The sequence below is a fragment of the Rana temporaria genome, chromosome 1, assembly GCF_905171775.1.
Source record: "Rana temporaria chromosome 1, aRanTem1.1, whole genome shotgun sequence".
Lineage (NCBI taxonomy): Eukaryota > Metazoa > Chordata > Amphibia > Anura > Ranidae > Rana > Rana temporaria.
Window position 1 is genome coordinate 283281406 of NC_053489.1, and position 20508 is coordinate 283301913.

Here is a 20508-nt window from a genome sequence, read left to right on the forward strand (position 1 = left end):
GTCCATCAACATCTAAATACATTGGCCCTAAGGTGACTATAAAAGTTACTTTGTTTTTCAGCCTTCATATGAATAGCCTGCTTTAGAAGTATAGGACAAATCCAGCTTCTGTTTAATATAGTGATGCCTTGCAGATGTGCCAACAGCAGAGGCCGCCAGAGCTCCATGCGGAGAGCTGAACGCATGCTAAAGCTACTATTACTGTATATCAATTGTACACTTCAAGCAACTTACTGCTATCTTTGAGAGTGAGCGTTCTATAAAACATGAATGTGTAGTTAGCCTGATTAGGCATGGTTAAAGTAACCTGTAATGAAAAATTACACAGGCTTTGGCTAAACTCCCCTTGAAGCAGGGGTTCACCCTAAAAAAAAATTCTAACATTACATCCAGGATACTAACAACATTTACAGTATGCAGGTTTTTTTTTTTATCGCCGTACATACCGTTATATTGTGATATTCTCCCCGCCTTCCGGGTTCTGATTCCTGCGGGACTGGGCGTTCCTATCGCTGGGTTAGATGATTGACGTCTGGTGAAACAGTTCCCATGTTGCACAAGGCGCGTCACCAGATTTCCATAAATAGCCGAACTGCGAGTCGGCGCTATACAGCGCCTGCGCAGTCAGCTCTACACGGCAAGCGAAGGCGCCGTATAGCGCCGACTTGCAGCTCGGCTATTTACAGAAATCTGGTGACGAGCCTTGTGCGACATGGGAATTGTTTCACCAGACGTCAATCATCTAACCCAGCGATAGGAACGCCCAGTCCCACAGGAATCAGAACCCGGAAGCCGGGGAGAAAAATCACGATACAACGGTATGTACGGCGATAAAAAAAACAACAACAAAAAAACAAAAAACTGCATACTGTAAATGTCGTTAAGATGCTGGATGTAATGTTAGAAAAATGTTTTTAGGGTGAACCCCCGCTTTAAGGTAATACTTGCCCCTTGGCTGTTGCATGAAAAAAGCTTCAGCATTTTTTCAGAATATCTGGAAATCTTATAGAGCAATAATAATGTCAGGCATTCATTATCTCATGTCTGTTGGCACATTACTCTCCTTATTTGAGGCTAGATCTGACAGACAGCAGTGAAATATAGGGTATGACCACTTGGAAGACATGATAAATATATCAGAAACCTACATATGGTAAAGAAGCCTTTGTACTATGACCTTCTATATATTTCTGACAGCTTACCTTTACAAATGAATAAAAACATGTAGTGATAACATCACATAACATACAAATAAAAGCACTGTAGAATGTGTGTAATCAATTTTATTGCAATGGAATATCAATTGTCATTGAGATATTGAGGATACACATAATTATCCCGGTGGTCACTAGGTTCATCAGCTTTAATAGTTTTACAACTTTTGCTTTGAATTGGTCAAACATTTAAGCTCCTCCAATAAGTGCCAACAATATGGCTTGATAATCTCCTTTGCATTCATCCTATTGATAAAAAAATACAAGTTAATAGCAAATAATGATACAAAATAATCCAAAACAAGTATTTATGTTTGTGCTCATGTATTTGTGTTTTGTGACATTTATTCAAACAAATATATGCATTTGTTAGTGCTCATTCACACATATGGTCAGGGGAGCCATAAAAGCAGGCAGTTGACCCATGGCTTTACTGATCACCCACCTAAAGAAGGGCATGCAGCTTTTCAGGGCCATGATGGATTGCTCCCTGGCCACAGCAAAAATTAAACCCCATTTGCAGTACCCCCAATGAATGCAACCTATTTAAATGTATGGCACTGTGCAGTCTGTGGTCGCAGCTTGGTGGTTCAGTGGTCCACCATGAATTGCTTTTCAGAGGGTCAAAAAAGACTGCTACACATCAGAATTAACCCTAATAACCCGTATAACCGTCTCTAGATGCGCAAGTGTTGAATAAATACAGTAGAATTAGGGACTGGTAGAAGAAACCACTGAGTGAAGATAGGGACACCCCAGCCAATAACTCAAATTAGTATTAAAGAGATGTTTGGGGAGGGGGCAGCAGGAGAGTTTGTAGTATTGCAATCTGCTTTAGAGAGACTTCTGGAATTTCTATAGGGGCTAAAAGACGTAAAATCTGTCTTTTTGCGGATATGATTATTTATGACAAACCCAAACCATAATATTCCTAAATTGTATGAGCTAGTTAAGTAATATGCTTCATTCTCTGAGCTACAAATTAATGCCACCAAGTGTGAGCTCTTACCTGGGGTGGGAAAAATATAGCTGCAGGAAGTTAGTACTGTTAGATAATTGGGAATTAAAATAGGGGGAAAACTCCAGCATATGTATATGCATTACATTTTCCAGTAATTATTTAAAACATTTGCAGAGAACTGACAGTTTGGGCACCACTACTTCCAACTAGTTGGCTACATACAGCTAATAAAAATGTCAAGTTTTTTCTAAACTAATTTATCCAATGCAGACGCTTCCCTTTCTTATTAAAGTGGTTGTCAAGGTTTTTTACCTTCATGCATTCTATGCATGGAAAGAAAGGAAAAAAGCAGCGCCTAAGTGTAGTAATTGAAATATTTATTCAGAAAACAAAAATTATAGGAATGACACTCACAAAGGAGCTAAAACATTGGGCTTATCTAAGTTTTTTTCATCCGCTATGTCCCCGGGTACGGTTGATGCTTCGTCAGCCTTTGATGTGGTAAGGCGAAATCTCCGTGGCTCCTTGCCTCTGTCGGCAGCAGTGGTTGAACCACACACTCTCGGTGAATGGAGAAGGACGGCATTTCATACAGCACAGCCGTGGGATGACGTCACTTCTGGGTACAAGGTCACGGGAAGGCGCACGCGTTCGAAGCATGCGTGCTTCTTCATCAGGCTCTATGGGGGCCATCTTAGACCAGGGTAAATATAGCAAGCTGGACGTCATCTTATTGGCTCTACCATTTAGCATGAAAATTGATATATACACCTCAATGGAAATAGCTAGACCTGACTGGGAATATGGCTAAATAATTTAAACAGTTATTAAAAAACAAAATATATGCAAGTATAAATTGTATATATAGAAGAATTCATATAAAAATTCATATACAAATTCACATAAAAATTTGTATAGAAAAAAATGCATATAAAGAATGCATACAATATATAGCGCAAAGAGGGATCATGGGTAGTCGCTAGATAAATTGATTAGAATAATAAAAAAAAAAAAAAATCAAATAAAGTTCGATATTAATCAAAACACCCCAATGAACCTAATCATAATATTATACCTAAATAGGGATGCTATGAAGTATTGTTGCATGTGAGTGTGTGGCCACCCTCAGGATAGGGATGCGCACACACACACGCATACGAGAGCATCAATATACGCACATGGGGTAGTTGAATACTGGCACCCTCTACTCTAAGAATTTTACCGATTTGTTTGTTTAAGTTTGGTTGACAATAGTTTGATTTCATCATCTAGTTTGGTGTGCGTTTCCAGTATGCTCCTGATTGTGAGCATTTATATTTTAATCCAGGTCGGGCTCTCCCTTTTTTCCGTTTATCTGTATGCTCCCCATGTACACATAATGGTGTACATTTATATGTGAGTGTATACTTATACACTTATGTATGCTATATGACCCTAGTGAGGGTGCCAGTATTCTACTACCCCATGTGCGTTTATTGATGCACTTGTATGTGTGTGTGTGTGCATCCCTATCCTGAGGGTGGCCACTAGGGTTGAGCCGAACACTCCCGTGTTCGGTTCGCACCAGAACCTTCGAACAGACCTAACGTTCACACGAACATATTGAACCCCATTGACGTCTATGGGACTCGAACGTTCAAATTCAAAAGTGCTAATTTTAAAGCCCAATATACAAGTTATTGTCGGAAAACGGGTTTGGGGACCCGGGTCTTGCCCCAGGGAACATGTATCAATGGAAAAAAAAACGTTTTTTCTGGAGCAGCGATTTTAATAAAGCTGAAAGTGAAAAAAAAATGAAAAATTCCTTTAAATATCGTACCTGATGGGTGTCTATAGTAGTGGCACGTGTTTAGAACTGTGCCTGCACAAAATAACATTACTATAAGAAAAAAGTCATTTCAGACTGCTTGTGGCTTTAATGTAATGTTTGGTCCCTGCAATATGGATGAAAATCACTGAGAAAAATAGCATGGGTTTCCCCGCCCCCCTCCCCCCAGGTCATTAAAAAGCCCCTTTGGCCCTATATACTTTGCACCGCCTGTATACTGCTGTTCAAACAAGACAGGGACTGTAGGTTTGTTGTTAAGTAGAATCTGTTTGTAATTTTCAAATGGTACTTCTTTAACCACTTGGGATCCGCGCTATGGATGAAAGACGTCCACACCGCGGCTCTCAAGTGCCGAGTGGACATCTTTGGACGTCCTGCTGTTGTCATTCCTCGTGCGTGCCGCTGGGGGCACGCAGCGGGGAAACAACGTGCCCGGCGCATCGCTCGGGAGCCGATGCGTGTGCCTGGCGGCCGCGATATCCGCCAGGTACCCGCGATCGTCGGTGACAGCAGGGACGTGGAGCTCTGTGTTTACACACAGAGCTCCACGTCCTGTCAGGGAGAGAGGAGTCGATGCTATGTCCCTTGTACATAGGGACACAGCATCGGTCACCTCCCCCAGTCAGTCCCCTCCCCCCACTCAGTTAGAACACACCCAGGACACACATTTAACCCTTTCCTCACTCTCTAGTGTTAACCCCTTCACTGCCAGTCACATTTATACAGTAATTAGTGCATTTTTATAGCACTGATCGCTGTATAAATGTGAATGGTCCCAAAATTGTGTCAAAGGTGTCCGATATGTCCGCCGCAATATCGCAGGCCTGACAAAAAAATAAATAAAAATCATAAATCTGTCCCCTATTTTGTAGGCGCTATAACTTTTGCGCAAATCAATATACACTTATTGCGATTTTTTTTAACAAAAATATGTAGAAGAATACGTATCGGCCTAAACTGAGGAAAATTTTTGTTTAAAAAAAAAAAAAAAAATGGGATATTATTATAACAAAAAGTAAAAAATATTGTGTTTTTTTTCAAAATGTTCTGTCTTTTTATGTTTATAGCGCAAAAAATAAAAAATCACTGAGATGATCAAATACCACCAAAAGAAAGCCCTGTTTGTGGGAAAAAAATGATAAAAATATAATTTGGGTACAGTGTTGTATGACCGCATAATTGTCATTCAAAATGCGTCAGCGCTGAAAGCTGAAAATTGGTCTGGGCACGAAGGGGGTTTAAGTGCCCAGTAATGAAGTGGTTAAAGTGTAGCTTTAGCCATAAAATCTTTTTTTAAGCTTTTCTGAAAACAGAGAAGGGTTATCACCCCTGTAACATTTGTTTTGCTGTCTGTGTGCATCTGTTCAGAAGATTGCACCTCACTTTCTGTCCCAAAGACAAATGATTTTTTGAAAAAAAAATTTTTTTTGTGAAACAAGGATTGTGATAAAGCATCAGTGGACAGGAGACACCTTTTACAGAAGAGAAAGTAGTTGGTGTTGCCACAACACTGTAAGCCCTGACAGTTAGTCTTGGTGGGCGCTGGAACGCCCTGCTGTGAAATATTAGATCAAGAATTGTAATTACACGCCCCTGTTGAACAGGGGCAGAAAAATTGGGCCTTAGCCACTGGTGCTGGTGCCACAACACTGCAACCCCTCACAGATATGTAATTGGAGCGCAGCAAAGAGCTACATGCAAAGTATTGCATCAAAAATTGTTATTACACGCCCCTGTTAAACAGGGTCCAAAAAATGCCCAGAACCAACAATGTTCTTACTAGCTATCAGCAAGATCATTGAGGAGGAAAAGGATATTCAGTCAGCATAACAGGATAGTCACTCAGAATTAGCATAGGCAGTCTCCAAGGGATCTGACACTTCCAAAAAATTATTCAGTTACATCAGCATCAGGTGCTTGGTAGCTGGTGTTGATCCAAGCCGGATTCATTTTTATGTGATCAGTCGATCAACAGAGTCGGTGGAGAGGCGCACCCTGTGAGGGGTCACAAAGCCTCCAGGAGCACTGAATGTGCGTTCTGAAAGAACGCTGGATGCAGGACAAGCCAGTAGCTCAATTGCGTACTGTGCAAGCTCTGGCCAGTGATCCATCCTCAAGACCCAGTAAGCCAGAGGATTTTTGGTGGGGAAGGTGTCCAAGTCTGATCTTGCCCCTAGGTATTCCCACACCATGTAAACCAGACGCTGGCGATGGTTGCTGGAACCGGTCATACATTGGGGCTGCGGACTAAAAAATTGTCTGAACGCATCGGTCAGACGGCCAACTTCTCCACCGCTCCTTCTGTGACTAACCGAAGCCTCAGCAACACGCTGCCCAGGAACAGGATTTGGTAATCCCCCAGGTTCTGGGAACGCGTTGCACAGACCTTTCTGCAAGGCCTCCCGAAGATGTTTCATCTTCTGCTCCCTCTGCGGCGGCAAGATAAGCTCCGCAACCTTACTCTTGTAACGTGGATCAAGGAGAGTTGCCAGCCAGTAATGATCCCTCTCCTTGATACCACGAATATGAGGATCCTTACGCAGGCTTTGCAGGATCAGGGAGGCCATGCAGCGTAGGTTTGCTGAGGCATTCGGGGCACAGTCCTCTGGGTCACTGAGGACGACAGGATCCGCAGCCACCTCATCCCAGCCACGTAAAAGTCCATGGGTTCCTTGGGACTGTAAATGATCCCTTGAAGACTGCTGCTGCTGATGCTGAGTGATAGGCTCCATCTCCATGCTGATGATTCAATCCTCCTCCTCCTCCTCCTCCTCCTCCCCTTCCTGTGTGCTAGGCAAGCAAGCAGGACCACTGTCTGGATAAAGGGGGCCTTGAGAGGTAAGGAAGTCCTCCTCTTCATCCCTCTGTTCTGCCTCAAGGGCCCTGTCCATTATTCCACGTAGCGTGTGCTCCAACATGTGAATAAGAGGGACAGTCTCACTGATGCATGCACTGTCACTGCTCACCATCCTTGTGGCCTCCTCAAATGGTGACAGGACAGTGCATGCATCCCTGATCAAGGCCCACTGTCGTGGGGAAAAAAAAACAAGCTCCCCTGACCCAGTTCTGCTGCCATATTGGCACAGGTACTCATTGATGGCCCTCTGCTGAGTGTGCAGCCGCTGCAGCATGGCCAAGGTAGAGTTCCATCTGGTGGAACTGTAACAGATTAGGCGGTTCTTGGGCAGGTTGTATTCCCTTTGGAGGTCTGTCAGCCGAGCAGTGGCATTATCTGACCTTCGGAAATGCACACAGACTTTCCTGGCATGCTTCAGGACATCCTGTAAGCCCGGGTAGCTGCCCAAGAACCGCTGCACCACCAAATTCAGAACATGAGCAAAACAGGGCACATGGGTCAGTTGTCCCTGTCGCAGGGCAGAGAGGAGGTTGGTGCCATTGTCGCTTACCACCATCCTTGGCTTAAGCTGGTGTCAACCACCTCTGAGTCTGCCCCTGCAGAGCTGACAGAACCTCTGCCCCAGTGTGGCTCCTGTCTCCCAAGCACACTAGCTCTAGCACCGCATTGCATTTCTTTGCCTGCATTCCTGCGTACCGCACATTCCATAAACTCACGGAAGGGGGCAGAATCTACCAACTGAAAAGGCAGCAGTTGAAGTGCTAGCAATTTCGCTAAGCTAGCATTCAACCGCTTGGCATGTGGATGGCTGGGAGAGTACTTCTTACGGCGCTGCAGCAGCTGGGGCAGGGAACAATCTGCCATCGGTGTACCGATAGTAGATTGCCCGCATGTACTACTAGGTTGTGACACACCCAATTCTACACCTTCAGTTCTATCAGGGCAGGCTTCAGAGAGGACTGAGGGTATAGTGGGGTTGGAGATCCCAGCTGATGAGGGGCAAGGGGAGCTCCGCTTTGTTCTTTGGTGTGGTTCTTTCTGGTATGCTTGCCAACGAACTGCATGGCAGGTCGACATATGTCTGGTCAAGCATGTGGTGCCCAAGCGGGTGATGTTTTGGCCACGCGAGATACGCTTGAGACATATGTTGCAAATAGCAACAGTGCGATCTGATGCACATGTCTCAAAAAAGGCCCACACCAAAGAACTTTTGCAGTAACGTTGAGACACAGCAGCGCCCTGCACAGGCGTAGCTCTGCGATGTAATGCAGTTGGTGTGCTGCCCTTAAGCTGACCCCTGGAGGGCATCCTGCCTCTTTGGAGATATGCCTATGCCTCTTCCTCCTCCTCCTCTCTCCTATCAGGCACCCACGTAGAGTCAGTGACCTCATCATCCCCTCCCTCCTCATCACGGTCGAAAACCTGGCAGTATGCTGCAGCTGGGGGAACATGACTGCCAGATCGCTGTCCCTCTGGGGCACCCCCTCTCTCTGGGCTCACATTACTGCCTTCCTCTATCTGTGTTCCATCATCGAAGCCTTCAAAACGCTGCGCATCTTCATGCAGCATGTACACAACACTGTGTTGAAACAGTTTGGGGGACTCCTCAGGAGGACATGGTGGGACTAGGGAAGGAGTAAGTGATGCCATTGAGCAGAGGGAAGAGGACGCCTTGGCAGCCAATTTGCCAGACAAAGTACCCTGAGCCTGGGTGAGAGAGGATGAGGATGAGGATGAGGATGGCTTGGTCATCCACTCTACCAATTTGTCTGCATGTTGAGGCTCAACACGACCAGCTCCCGAAAAGAAGGACGAGCGTGTGCAACGGCCACATGCTGAAGAGGATGCATCGTGTCCACCACCAGCACTGTTGCCTCTAGATGCAGAGCCTGCTTGCCCCCTTGACTCTCTGCCTCTCTTTGTTGTCCTTCCAGACATTACAATGGCCTGAAGAGGACAAAATCAGTACACACACCTCGTAGCTTTAGGTGTAAACTGCGGAGGACACGTGCAGTACACACCAAGAAGCTTTATGTGCAAACTAATAAGCACACTTGCAGTATACACCAAGTAGGTTTAGGTGCAAACTACAGAGAACACTTGCAGTATACACTAAGTAGGTTTAAGTGCAAACTATACAGCACAAGTGCAGTAAACACCAAGTACCTTTAGGTGCAAACTATACAGCACAAGTGCAGTAAACTCCAAGTAGGTTTAGGTGCAAACTATACAGCACACGGGCAATACAACACATTAGAACACTGCAGCTAGCACAATCAACTGCCTGACAAATAGGAATAGCTGAAATATATGTACAACACCTGGGATGTATATATATATCCTCTACACACTGTAAATTTAACTAAACTGACTAGCCTGCCTGCGCTATCTATCTAGAAAAAAAAAAAAGACACTGTCTCTCTCTCTAGGACTGATCTTTTCACTAACACCGCCGCAACACACTACACAAGGCCGCCCTGCAGGCAGCCTTTTATAGTGTGGAGTGTGTCATAAAGCCCTGAGCCATAATTGGCCAAAGCCACCCTGGCTTTGGCCAATTACGGCTCTCTGTACTGACGGCCCTGTGATTGGCCAAGCATGCGGGTCATAGTGCATGCTTGGCCAATCATCAGCGCGCAATGCCGCAGTGAATTATGGGCCATGGCGCGTCATTCGAATTTGGCGCGAACGACCCGTTTTGTTCGAATTTCGACGAACAATCGGACAGGGAATGTTGGAGTCGAACATGGGTTCGAGTCGAATGCGAAGCTCATCCCTAGTGGCCACACACTCACATGCAGCAATACTTCATAGCATCCCTATTTAGGTATAATATTATGATTAAGTTCATTGGGGTGTGTTGATTAATATCGAACTTTAATTGATATTTTATTTTATGTTTTAAAAAAAATAAAATTCTAATCAACTTATCTAGCGACTACCCATGATCGCTCTTTGCGCTATATATTGTATGCATTCTTTATATGCATTGTTCTATGCAAATTTTGATGTGAATTTTTATATACATTTTTATATGAATTCTTCCATAGATACAATTTATACTTGCATTTATTTGTTTTTTAATAACTGTTTAAATTATTAAGCCATATTCCCAGTCAGGTCTAGCCATTTCCGTTGAGGTGTATATATCAATTTCCATGCTAAATGGTAGAGCCAATAAGATAACGTCCAGCTTGCTATATTTACCCTGGTCTAAGATGGCCTCCATAGAGTCTGATGAAGAAGCACGCATGCTTCGAACGCGTGCACCTCCTCGTGACCTTGTACCCCGAAGTGACGTCATCCCACGGCTGTGCTCCATGGAACGCCGTCCTCCTTCTCCATTCACCGAGAGTGTGTGGTTCCACCACCAACAGAGGCAAGAAGCCACGGAGATTTTGCCTTACAACATCACAGGCAGACAAAGCATCAACCGTACCCGGGGACATAACGGATGAAAAAAACTTACAGATAAGCCCAATGTTTTAGCTCCTTTGTGAGTGTCATTCCTATAATTTTGTTTTTTGAATAAATATTTCAATTACTACGCTTAGAAGGCGCTGCTTTTTTGCTTTCTTACCATTTCAGATCCATCTTCTATCTGCAAGCTGGCAGCCTTCTCTGAGTTAGTATAGTCTGTCTTTACATGGACATCCTGTAATGGACTAATACATGCATTTTTTCCCCCTCCCCTATTCATTCCCCTTCCATTGTAATAGTCTCTACAACCCTATTCCGGAGTGTGCTTGATTAACCCTTGGTTTTCCTATGCATTCTATGCATGAAGGTAAAAAACTTTATGTGCAGGAGCACCCCAGCCCTCCTAATACTTACCTGACCCCCCCCCTCTCGATCCAGCGATGTCCACGAGAGCCTTGCCTTTCCAGGGACTTTCAGTCCCGGTTTACTTTTGGCAGCACTGGGTGCCATTAGCTCCCACTGCTGCCAATCACAGCCAGTAAGACAATCAGAAGACGGAAGGAATGAAGCTGACCCGTAGTTCCCTGTGCGAATGGATACACAGAGCCATGGTTCAAGAGCCCGCCAGCTTGGGTGCCAGGAGCACCGGCATGGGACTCGAGAAGAGGAGTATCCGAGATGCTCTGTGCAAAACCATTGTATTTATTGTATTTGTATTTATAAGAGTTGTTACAATGAGAAGATAAATAGTAAAAGAAGTTTACAGGAATTGTGTGGATAGAATTTGTTTGGCGATAGGTTTTAGAGAGATGAATTAGTAAAAGATTGGGATAATGCATTAATGTATACTATTAAATTCCCCTTTTATTTAATAGAATACAAGTCTATATATTATCCAGTGATTGACATATTGATACTTGAAGTATAATTGTAGTATATTGTAGATATTGGATTCTGTTTTTTTAATTTGTAATATATTTGTCTATAACGATTTTTTTTTTCTTAAATCAATAAAATGTACATCCAAACTTATTTTTCTTAACACTTTTTTAAAAAGAAAAGTTTAAGTGGCAACGTTGCTTTATGGTGCCAGTAAGGACTGTTTGTAGCCATACAAAATGTCAGAGGAGCATCGCCCAACACTAAACGACAATTGTCCTCAGGGGACAAAGTGATCAGACAGGTTGCATATGGGCACCACTCCTTTATTTAACCGACACCCTTGTTGGGTCACCAATATTTGTCAAAACATCTTCATAAAATGTGAAGTCAAATTTGTCCATCCTCAGTATATATGCTTGATCATCAACAGCCTTTCCAACCACTTCTAATCCTCCCCCATAATACAGATTTGCATCCTATAGCAGGCAGGTCTATTTTTTTCAGTCACCCTACCATCATCCTTGTAGAAATAAATATGTATAAACGAGAGTTCCGACTTCCCGTTAGCAACGCACCTTCATACATCTGCCACAAACTTGGAATAGATTTTGTGTGTCAGACTCTGCTCATATCTTACGCATCAGCAGGCGCGCACACATGCTTGCACTGCTTTAGCAACACTGAAGCAACAACTCTCAGAAGCAACATGCAGCTGGCAATATAGAATGCACATGTATGTCAGAGCTTGTGGATGAGTGCAGGCTGAGTTTTTCATTACATGCCAGGACTTTGCTGCCAATTTCTGTTGTTGGGGTCACTAAGCTTTGTGGAGATCCAAGGGCGAGAGCTACACAGAATAAGCATCATTGATCTCTACAATTGAAGATCATTGCAGTCTGGTAAGAGGCCCCACTGTCTTATAAGCACCTTGAGCACTTTTTATACATTTGAGCACAGAGCAATTTGTTTTGCTTTAAGATTGACTTTTAAATTATAAAGGGTTTCAGGTACTCATTTATATATGCATCTACTTTCACCTTTTAGCCACGCCATTAATGTATTGTGTTTTTATTGATTCATTTATTAATTTTATTTAGACCAATTTGCACAGCCTTGAAGAGCTTTTTTTATTATAAAATTTGTGTTCTCACATGCATGTGTGTTGGAGTTCACCATATGAATTTATTGTTATTTAAGTAGACAGTGCACCGAGTTAGGAGCTATACTGTTTTTTCAAACCTGGTTTGGTTACAGTAGTTTAACCACTTAAGGACAGAAGGTGTTTTTCAGATTCGGTGTTTACAAGACTAAAACATTTTTTTTTGCTAGAAAATTGCTTAAAACCCCCAAAAATTATATATATTTTTTTCTAACACCATAGAGAATAAAATGACGGTCATCGCAATACTTTTTGTCACACTGTATTTGCGCAGCGGTCTTACAAGCACACTTTTTTTGGAAAAAAATCACTTTTTTTAATTAAAAAATAAGACAATAAAATTTGGCCCAATTTTTTTATATATTGTGAAAGATAATGTTACGCCGAGTAAAATGATACCCAACATGTCACGCTTTAAAATTGCGCCCGTTCGTGGTATGGCGTCAAACTTTTACCCTTAAAAATCTCGATAGGCGACGTTTAAAAAATTCTATAGGTTGCATTTTTTGAGCTACAGAGTAGGTCTAAGGCTAGAATTATTGCTCTCGCTCTAACGATCACGGTGATACCTTACTTGTGTGGTTTGAACACCGTTTTCATATGCGGGCGCTACTCGCGTATGCGTTCGCTTCTGCGCGCGAGCTCGTCGGGACGGGGCGCTTTAAAAAAAAAAAAAAAATTGTTTTCTTATTTATTTTTATTGATTTTATACTTTTTTACACTGAAATAAAAAAAAAATGTATCACTTTTATTCCTATTACAAGGAATGTAAACATCCCTTGTAATAGAAAAAAGCATGACAGGTCCATATGACATCTGGGGTCAAAAAGACCTCAGATCTCATATTTAGACTTAAATGCAAAAAAAAAAAAAAAAAAAAAGGAAAAGTTGTCATTTAAAAAAATAACAAAAAAATTGTCTCTTTAAGACGCTGGGCGGGACTGACGTTTTGACGTCACTTCCGCCCAGCAAAGCTATGAGGATGGGTGGGGGCCATCTTGCCCTCACTCGAGGCCTCACACACTAGCCAGCAGCATCCGATGATCTCCGCCGCTACCGACGGCTCCGGTAAGCGGCGGAGGGCGCGGAAGAGCGGCGGGAGGGGGGGGGCCCTCTCCCGCCACCGATAACAGCGATCTCGCGGTGAATCCGCCACGGAGACCGCCGTTATCGTTTACACGCCCGCCCACAGAAGAGATAGATACCTTGGTTGTGGCAGCAGCTGCTGCCGTTACCGAGATATCCATCTTTAAAAAGAGGACGTATATATACAGTGGGCGGGCGTTAAGTGGTTAACCACTTCCCGCACGACATCATATTACATCAAACTTTGAGTGGTGAGATCTGAACGATGCCTGCAGTCACACACATCGGATATCTTTTACATTAGGCAATTCCCTGTTACGTAAAATCAATCATAGAGGCTGTTCAGCCGCTTGACTGTTTTTACAGGCAGCGGAAAGGGATATTGCCGCCCTCTGGTGCATCTACTGGCTCGCCCGTGCGATCGGTGAGCCAAAAAAATAATCCAACGTCGCCTATGGGGATTTCTAAATACCGAAGTTTGGCGCCATACCACAAGTATGCGCAATTTTTTAAGCATGACAGGTTAGGTATCCATTTACTCGGCATAACATCATCTTTCACATTATGCAAAAATCGGGCTAACTTTAGTGCTTTTTTTTCCCCTTTGTAATGCATTAAGCAGTCTCTCCCCCTCACCCCCCCCCCCCCCCAAAAAAAAACATGTTTGAAAAATTGCTGCGCAAATACAGTGCAAGATAAAAAAGTTGCAATGATCTTCATTTTATTTCCTAGGGTCTCTGCTAACACAAAATAAATAAAATAATGTTTGGGGGTCCTGAGTACCGTAGTTATTGGGGTATAGCGCGCTCCCGCGTATAGCGCGCACCCCTAAAGTTGCCCGAAATTCCTGTGGAAAAAAAAAAATTGTACTTACAGTTTTGGTGTCTTGCGCGGCGTCCATCGGCGGCCTCGTCGGGTCCGGCGTCTGTCTGCGGCTTCGGGTGTCCTCTTCGTCAGGTCCGGTGTCCTTCTGCGGCATCCTCGCGTCCTCCCCGCTCGTTTCCCGTGCCGAGTTTGAATACTGCGCCGACATATACAGAGCGCAGTACACTCGTGTATGGTCGGGCAGGCTCGGCTACTCTCGCGCTGACATCCTGTACGTCCAGGACGTCAGCGCGAGAGGAGCCGAGACTGCGCGACTATACCCGAGTGTACTGCGCTCGGTATATGTTGGCGCAGTATTCAAACTCGGCGCCGGAAAGCGGGTATCGGCGTATATCACACACCCACGATTTTACCCTGAATTTCAGGGCAAAAAAGTGCGCGGTATACGCCGATAAATACGGTAATTTTCTAGCAAAATTGTATGAATTTTACATGTAGAAGAGAAGTGTCAGAATTGACCTGGGTGGTTAATGTATTTTTAAGTCAGAAAGTGGATATGAAATAACAGTTCAAATCACCAAGATAGCTTATTACTCAAAAGCACTGATAAACACAGAATAGACAAGTTTTTAAGCTTTTAAATTGGTGTTTATGCAATTTTACAGCTGAAAACTCCTCTTAAAACCCACTAGTTCTGGCGTTTTTCCAGCCAGAAAATGCTCCTGCCAAAAAACGCTGATAACAGCCTATATGTGCATGGACCACATAGGATAACATGCTGGAGAGTTCACTGGCTGCAGAAAAAAGCCTGAAGCCCAAAACGGCAACTGTAAAAAGATCTAGTGTACATGAGGCCTTATAGATTAGAAAATGTAACCTAAAGCCCTATATGTGAAATGTGTGGCACATCATCTTTGATACAGCAGTGCGTTTTGAGGCTACACTGTTTTGTCCCCACTGATTTTTGTTCCTGTTGAAATATTTTCTCCTCCTATTTGTCTTGGCACTTTACTTATTATAATAGGCTGATAAATTATACATTATAAAGCACAGAAATTGTGCATTCCTTTGGAAAATTAAGATCTTTTAATTACCAAAACGGCCTGGCGCAGGGCTTTATTAAACATCCTCTTATATTGGACCCTGATGTCACTCATTACATTTTCTGAATGGGACACAACATTTCGAATCAAAACTCTATCTTTGGTTCCAGAACCCTGTGTACAACAAAGAAGAAAAGCATTTCAATCATAGAAAAGGATAACATTGCTTTACTGTAATAGCAGCACAGTGGCTGACAATTATTGAGCCATTGGTGGCCCCATTCGCACCCTCCTGCCCGGCATCCTTTGATCTGAAATTCAAAGCAGGCGGGCAGGAAAAAGAGTGCCTGGATTCACTCAGATGCATCCACTTGTTTGGGTATTCTGACACCTGTGGGTGACAGCTGTCAGAATACAAATAGCTGGCAGGGGGGGGGGGTTAGTTCCTCCAGCCATGCTATTTAGCATGGATGGTGCAAGCAATAGATTTTTATTGTTCAGCCCATGCAGTGCATGACCAGTTTATAAGTTTGAACTTTTAAAATCATGTCTGACACTACTGTCAGTGCTTTATCACTGATGATTTACTAAAACCTTGACAAAAAAAACCTGAAAGCCAATTGATTTCTATGTAGCGCTGCACCAGATTATGCATGCTCCAGTTTTAGTAAATCAACCCCTGTACAAAATCCTTTAGATATACCAACAGCTATAAAATACAAGGGCCTGTGTGATCAGATAGAAATTGATTGCATTGTTTGCATATTGTATAATTTTGGTAATTTTAAATGAGCTTGTACAATACAATTGTAGTGTGTAAGGTCACCCTAATTAAAATCAAAGTCATTCACACAAAAACTACAGAGCAACTTCATACAGGCAATATAGAATTATCCTCCACTGAGAGGGCCATGGCTTAGCACAGGGAGGAAGACTAAGAACTCAAGGTCCCATGTATAGAATCAAGGTGGCACCATAGGGATTAAATTTGAAGACTAGCATAGGTACTTGTAAACACCACAAGATGACATTCACTTCAACACAGTTGTTACCTTAGGAACAATCTATTCATTGTACAATTAGAGCAATGAGCGCACACATCTTGTGCAAATTGCAATGAAATATAAATAGGACTTGTAAATTTATGATTTATTTAAGCTATTGTGAAAAAAAAAAAAGAAGGACTCCTACCTATTGTGAAAGCTTTTAAACTTTGTCTTTTGTTGGATTTCTTGGCATGTACTACCATCTTTTTAGAAGGTGTGGTTGCCTTGATATAAAGAAATGGCTTACAGCCAGGATTTATGGGTAGGACGCAGAAGCTTTGGCCTAGGGTTACCAAGCAATCAGATATTTCTTCAGAAGATGACAGTTCTATTGCGTACATAAAAACTTTACAGTAATATTTTTACTAGAACAATTATTTTATAAATGCATGAGTCACAGGCAGATATCATGTCGCCAGGAAGCAGAATGTTGCAGAAGAGCGGTTGTATCAGTTCATGTATGCAGTTCCCTTGTGATAGCTTTTATGGTCTTTGATATGATAAGGACATTCTAAAAAAGTCAAAAACAAAGTCAGATTTGGCCATGGCCAGGTACAGGGCCGATCCTAGGCAGGGTTGCACAGGTGCTTTGTACCCGAGCGCTGCAGAGGTGGGGGCGCCGAGGATGTGCCAGAGTTCTCCTCCATCTTACCTTCTAGGTGTATGTCCGTCCAGAAACTGATGTGTGAGCGTAGGGCGGCCCATCCAGCCTGGTAGTGCTTGGGGGAGGGGCCGCTCCTCTTCCTGACACAAGGTTTGCAGGCACTGCCCATTTCAATGGGCAGGGGCGCTTTAGGTGTATACGCCGCTCCTAAAGCACCTCAAAGAAGCTACTTTGTCAGCGCAGCACCCCAGTATGAAGCATTTCGGCTCTCACACTGGGATTGCAGATGAGGCTTTTTTCAGTCAATATTTTTAACGCTAAGGTCCCTGAAAAATGCCTCAGTGTGAAAGGGGTCTAATGGACCATCTCCTGTACCATGTCTGCAGTCTCTGGACCATCTCCATGTACCATGTCTGGGGCTCTTTCTAACAGACTCTCTAACAGAAGCCCTCTCTGTGTCCATCAGAGAGGCCCCCCTCTAGGTCCCAATAAAGTACTCTGCTTCTCTTCCTGTATCTTGTTTATTGTTAATAGATCATGTAAGGATCCCAGGGTGATGAAGACTTCTTAGGGGAGCATCTCTGTGGTTGAGTAGTTGCCATAGAAACATGTGTAAAGGGGAGGAGTTAGTAAAAATGGACCACGCCATGTGGGGTGGCACCAGAAATATTTCTGCACCTATGGTGCCTGTGACTCTAGGATCGGCCCTGGTCAGGTGTGTTATAGATTGTACTACATGTCATGTTGTCACAAAGCCCAATTTGTCAGTGTAGGCGCAACAATGGCTATTTACTAACTTAATCAGTTTTTGACCATAAATTGCAAACTATGGTTTCATAGATTTTTCATTCCATTTAACCCAATTATGCTTTCAAACACCATACCTTCATTGCCAAATTAAGCCTTTCTGCGAAGAAAGCAGATCTGCATGAAGCAACTTTCACTGTTCAAAGAAAAGAGAACACAAATTAGGCATGCAATGTTTGATTTTTTTTCTCAACATATGAGCTAAGTGGCTTAGCACGCAGTAATTAGACCTTGCAGCACTGGGATCCTTGGTTCAAAACCCTGGCCAGGACACTGTCTCCATGCGGCTTACATGGGTTTTCTCAAAGTACTCAAGTTTCCTTCCACACTCCCATGACATGCTGGTAGGATAATTGGCTTCCGCCTAAATTGGCTCTAGTGCATGTGTACATGCATGCATTATAAAAGGAATTAAATTGTAAGCTCCCTGAGGACAGGGACTGATGTGACTGTACAGTATGTAATGCACTGTGTAGCATGTCAGCGTTATACAAGTTACTATATCATAAAACTCAGGCTAGGCTTGAAAAAAAGCAAATAAAACATGTAAAGAAGATGTGATAAGGATGAACTCCTAACAACTGGTGCTGCTGCAGAACACTTTAATCACAATCACCTACATATTATGGCACAGTGCAATCACAACATTATATATATATATATATATATATATATAATATACATATACATATATATATACACACATACACACACACACATATATATATATATATTAGGGCTGTGGAAATTAACTATTAATTAATCGATTAATCTTTAATTTTTTTGATCGATCACAATTTTTTTGATCGATCAAAATAATTTTGATTGGTACTCACCTCTCCGCCGGCTTCCGGGCCTTCAGGGAGTTCCGTCGGAGATCCGGTGATGTCACGGACACCGGCGGGGCTTACCATGTCCATCTGAAGGGCTCCCTTGCTGTGCCTTCATATCTGCATGCCGGCGGGACCTTCCTATCTGCCACGCGCAAGGGCTGTTACACTTCCCTCTATCACTTCCCTCTATCAACCTGGGATTCTACAACCATCCACTGGGAGTTGTGATAGTTCCCTTCACGGGACATCTACAAGCCAACGGACTGATGTTAACCTCTCCTCATCTGGATTCAGCAGTGGCATTGTTGTACACATTTTTATACCAGTATCATACTTAGCTACATGTTTTTATGACTGCTTTTGCTACCCTTTGGTATTACTCGCACCATTTTTACAGTTTATGTAGCTACATCGATTTTATCTCCAGTGCAATATTTATTTTGTTACCTACTTGAAGACTATAAAAGTTTTAATGCTATTCCCATTGAGCGCTGCCTTTGTGTGTTTTTTGTATCCTGCTATCCATTTTTCCAGTGGTTGGTAGCTGCACTGGCAATCAGCCTGCAAGGAGGAGATCAGCTAAAACTAGTTGGATCTGTATGTGCGTTATAATTAATCGAAATTAGTCGATTAATCGAACACAAAAATTTTGATCAGTAACAGCCCTAATATATATATATATATATATATATATATATATATATATATATATATATATATATATACATACATATATATACATACATACATACATACACACACACACAGTATATACACTGTGTATATATATATATATATATATATATATATTATATATATATATATATATATATATATATATATATATATATATATATATATATATATATATATATATATATATATATATATATGTAGAAGAGTGTATATACAGTGTGTATGTATATATATATATATATATATATATATATACACACATACATATACACACACACACATATACATATACACACACACATCTCCAACCTTCTTTATAAAGTTCTCCATGCTCTCAAGTCAATAGTGCTCAAACATCAAAGTGATGTGTGACCCATACCCCTCATGTCCTCACTCATCAGATAAGATGGACCCTTTGCCGATAAGCATAACAGAGTCTAATGCACTCTCTCTGGTGAGGGGGTATCTGGTCTTCAACATCCTTGTGGCTATCCCATAGTCCAGTAATGCGGGATATGTAGCTACTAATGAACAGCAAATGCCGCTTGTAGCAATAGGAAGCAATGGGGAGAGAACTCTCATAGGTGTAGTCATTTGTTTATTGGAATAAAAATAACATTGAATTTACACAGTGGAAAAATTGCATCAACTTAAAAGAATAAAAAATAAAAAAGAGACTCCTTGTGGGAGGGGTAAAATGTGTTGACAGAATTTCCAGGTCCTGGTGACGTCACATCTGTGTCCGTGCAGCGCTCAAATTATCGGTGTTCCTGGAAGGGGTTCGAAACCACTGCCCATTACTGAACTCGTCTTTTTACAGCACATGCATTTTTTCAACTGTTTAAGTGCAATTTTATTCCAATAAACAAAACTTACAACACAAGAGTTCTCTCTCCACTATTCACTTGTAGCTACATATCCCACATTACTGGACTACGAGATATCCAAAAGGACTTTGCATAGCTGCAGAGCCTTCTCCAGGTCAAGAATTTTGGCACAACTTCTGGAGTGAGCAAGACCATATGGCCTTAAGTGAATCATTTTTTTAAAGCCATTCCCTGAACCCCACTTGAGTCAAAGATGTAGAACTTGGCTGCAATGTGGATTTCAGACACAGGGTTCTGCATTGTGATACTATCCAAACCTCAGTTTATGGTCACAAGATTCATAGCTTTAGGACAGCCTCTGGTGTGACCCAGTTTGAGTAGCAAGGTCAGCTGGGTTGAAGGACTGGAAGCTGTATTGTA

The 20508-nt window shown here is 42.5% G+C and overlaps 1 protein-coding gene across 1 annotated transcript in view; it reads right to left on the minus strand.

The window, feature by feature from the left end:
* Window positions 1–1267: 1267 nt before the first annotated feature.
* LOC120943150 (annexin A1-like) overlaps window positions 1268–20508 on the minus strand; it is a 46864-nt gene continuing 27623 nt past the window's right edge. The window contains 3 exon segments of the mRNA XM_040356289.1: window positions 1268–1460; window positions 15327–15449; window positions 17810–17868. Coding sequence (XP_040212223.1) covers window positions 1404–1460; window positions 15327–15449; window positions 17810–17868 — 239 coding nt within the window. The 3' untranslated portion in view covers window positions 1268–1403.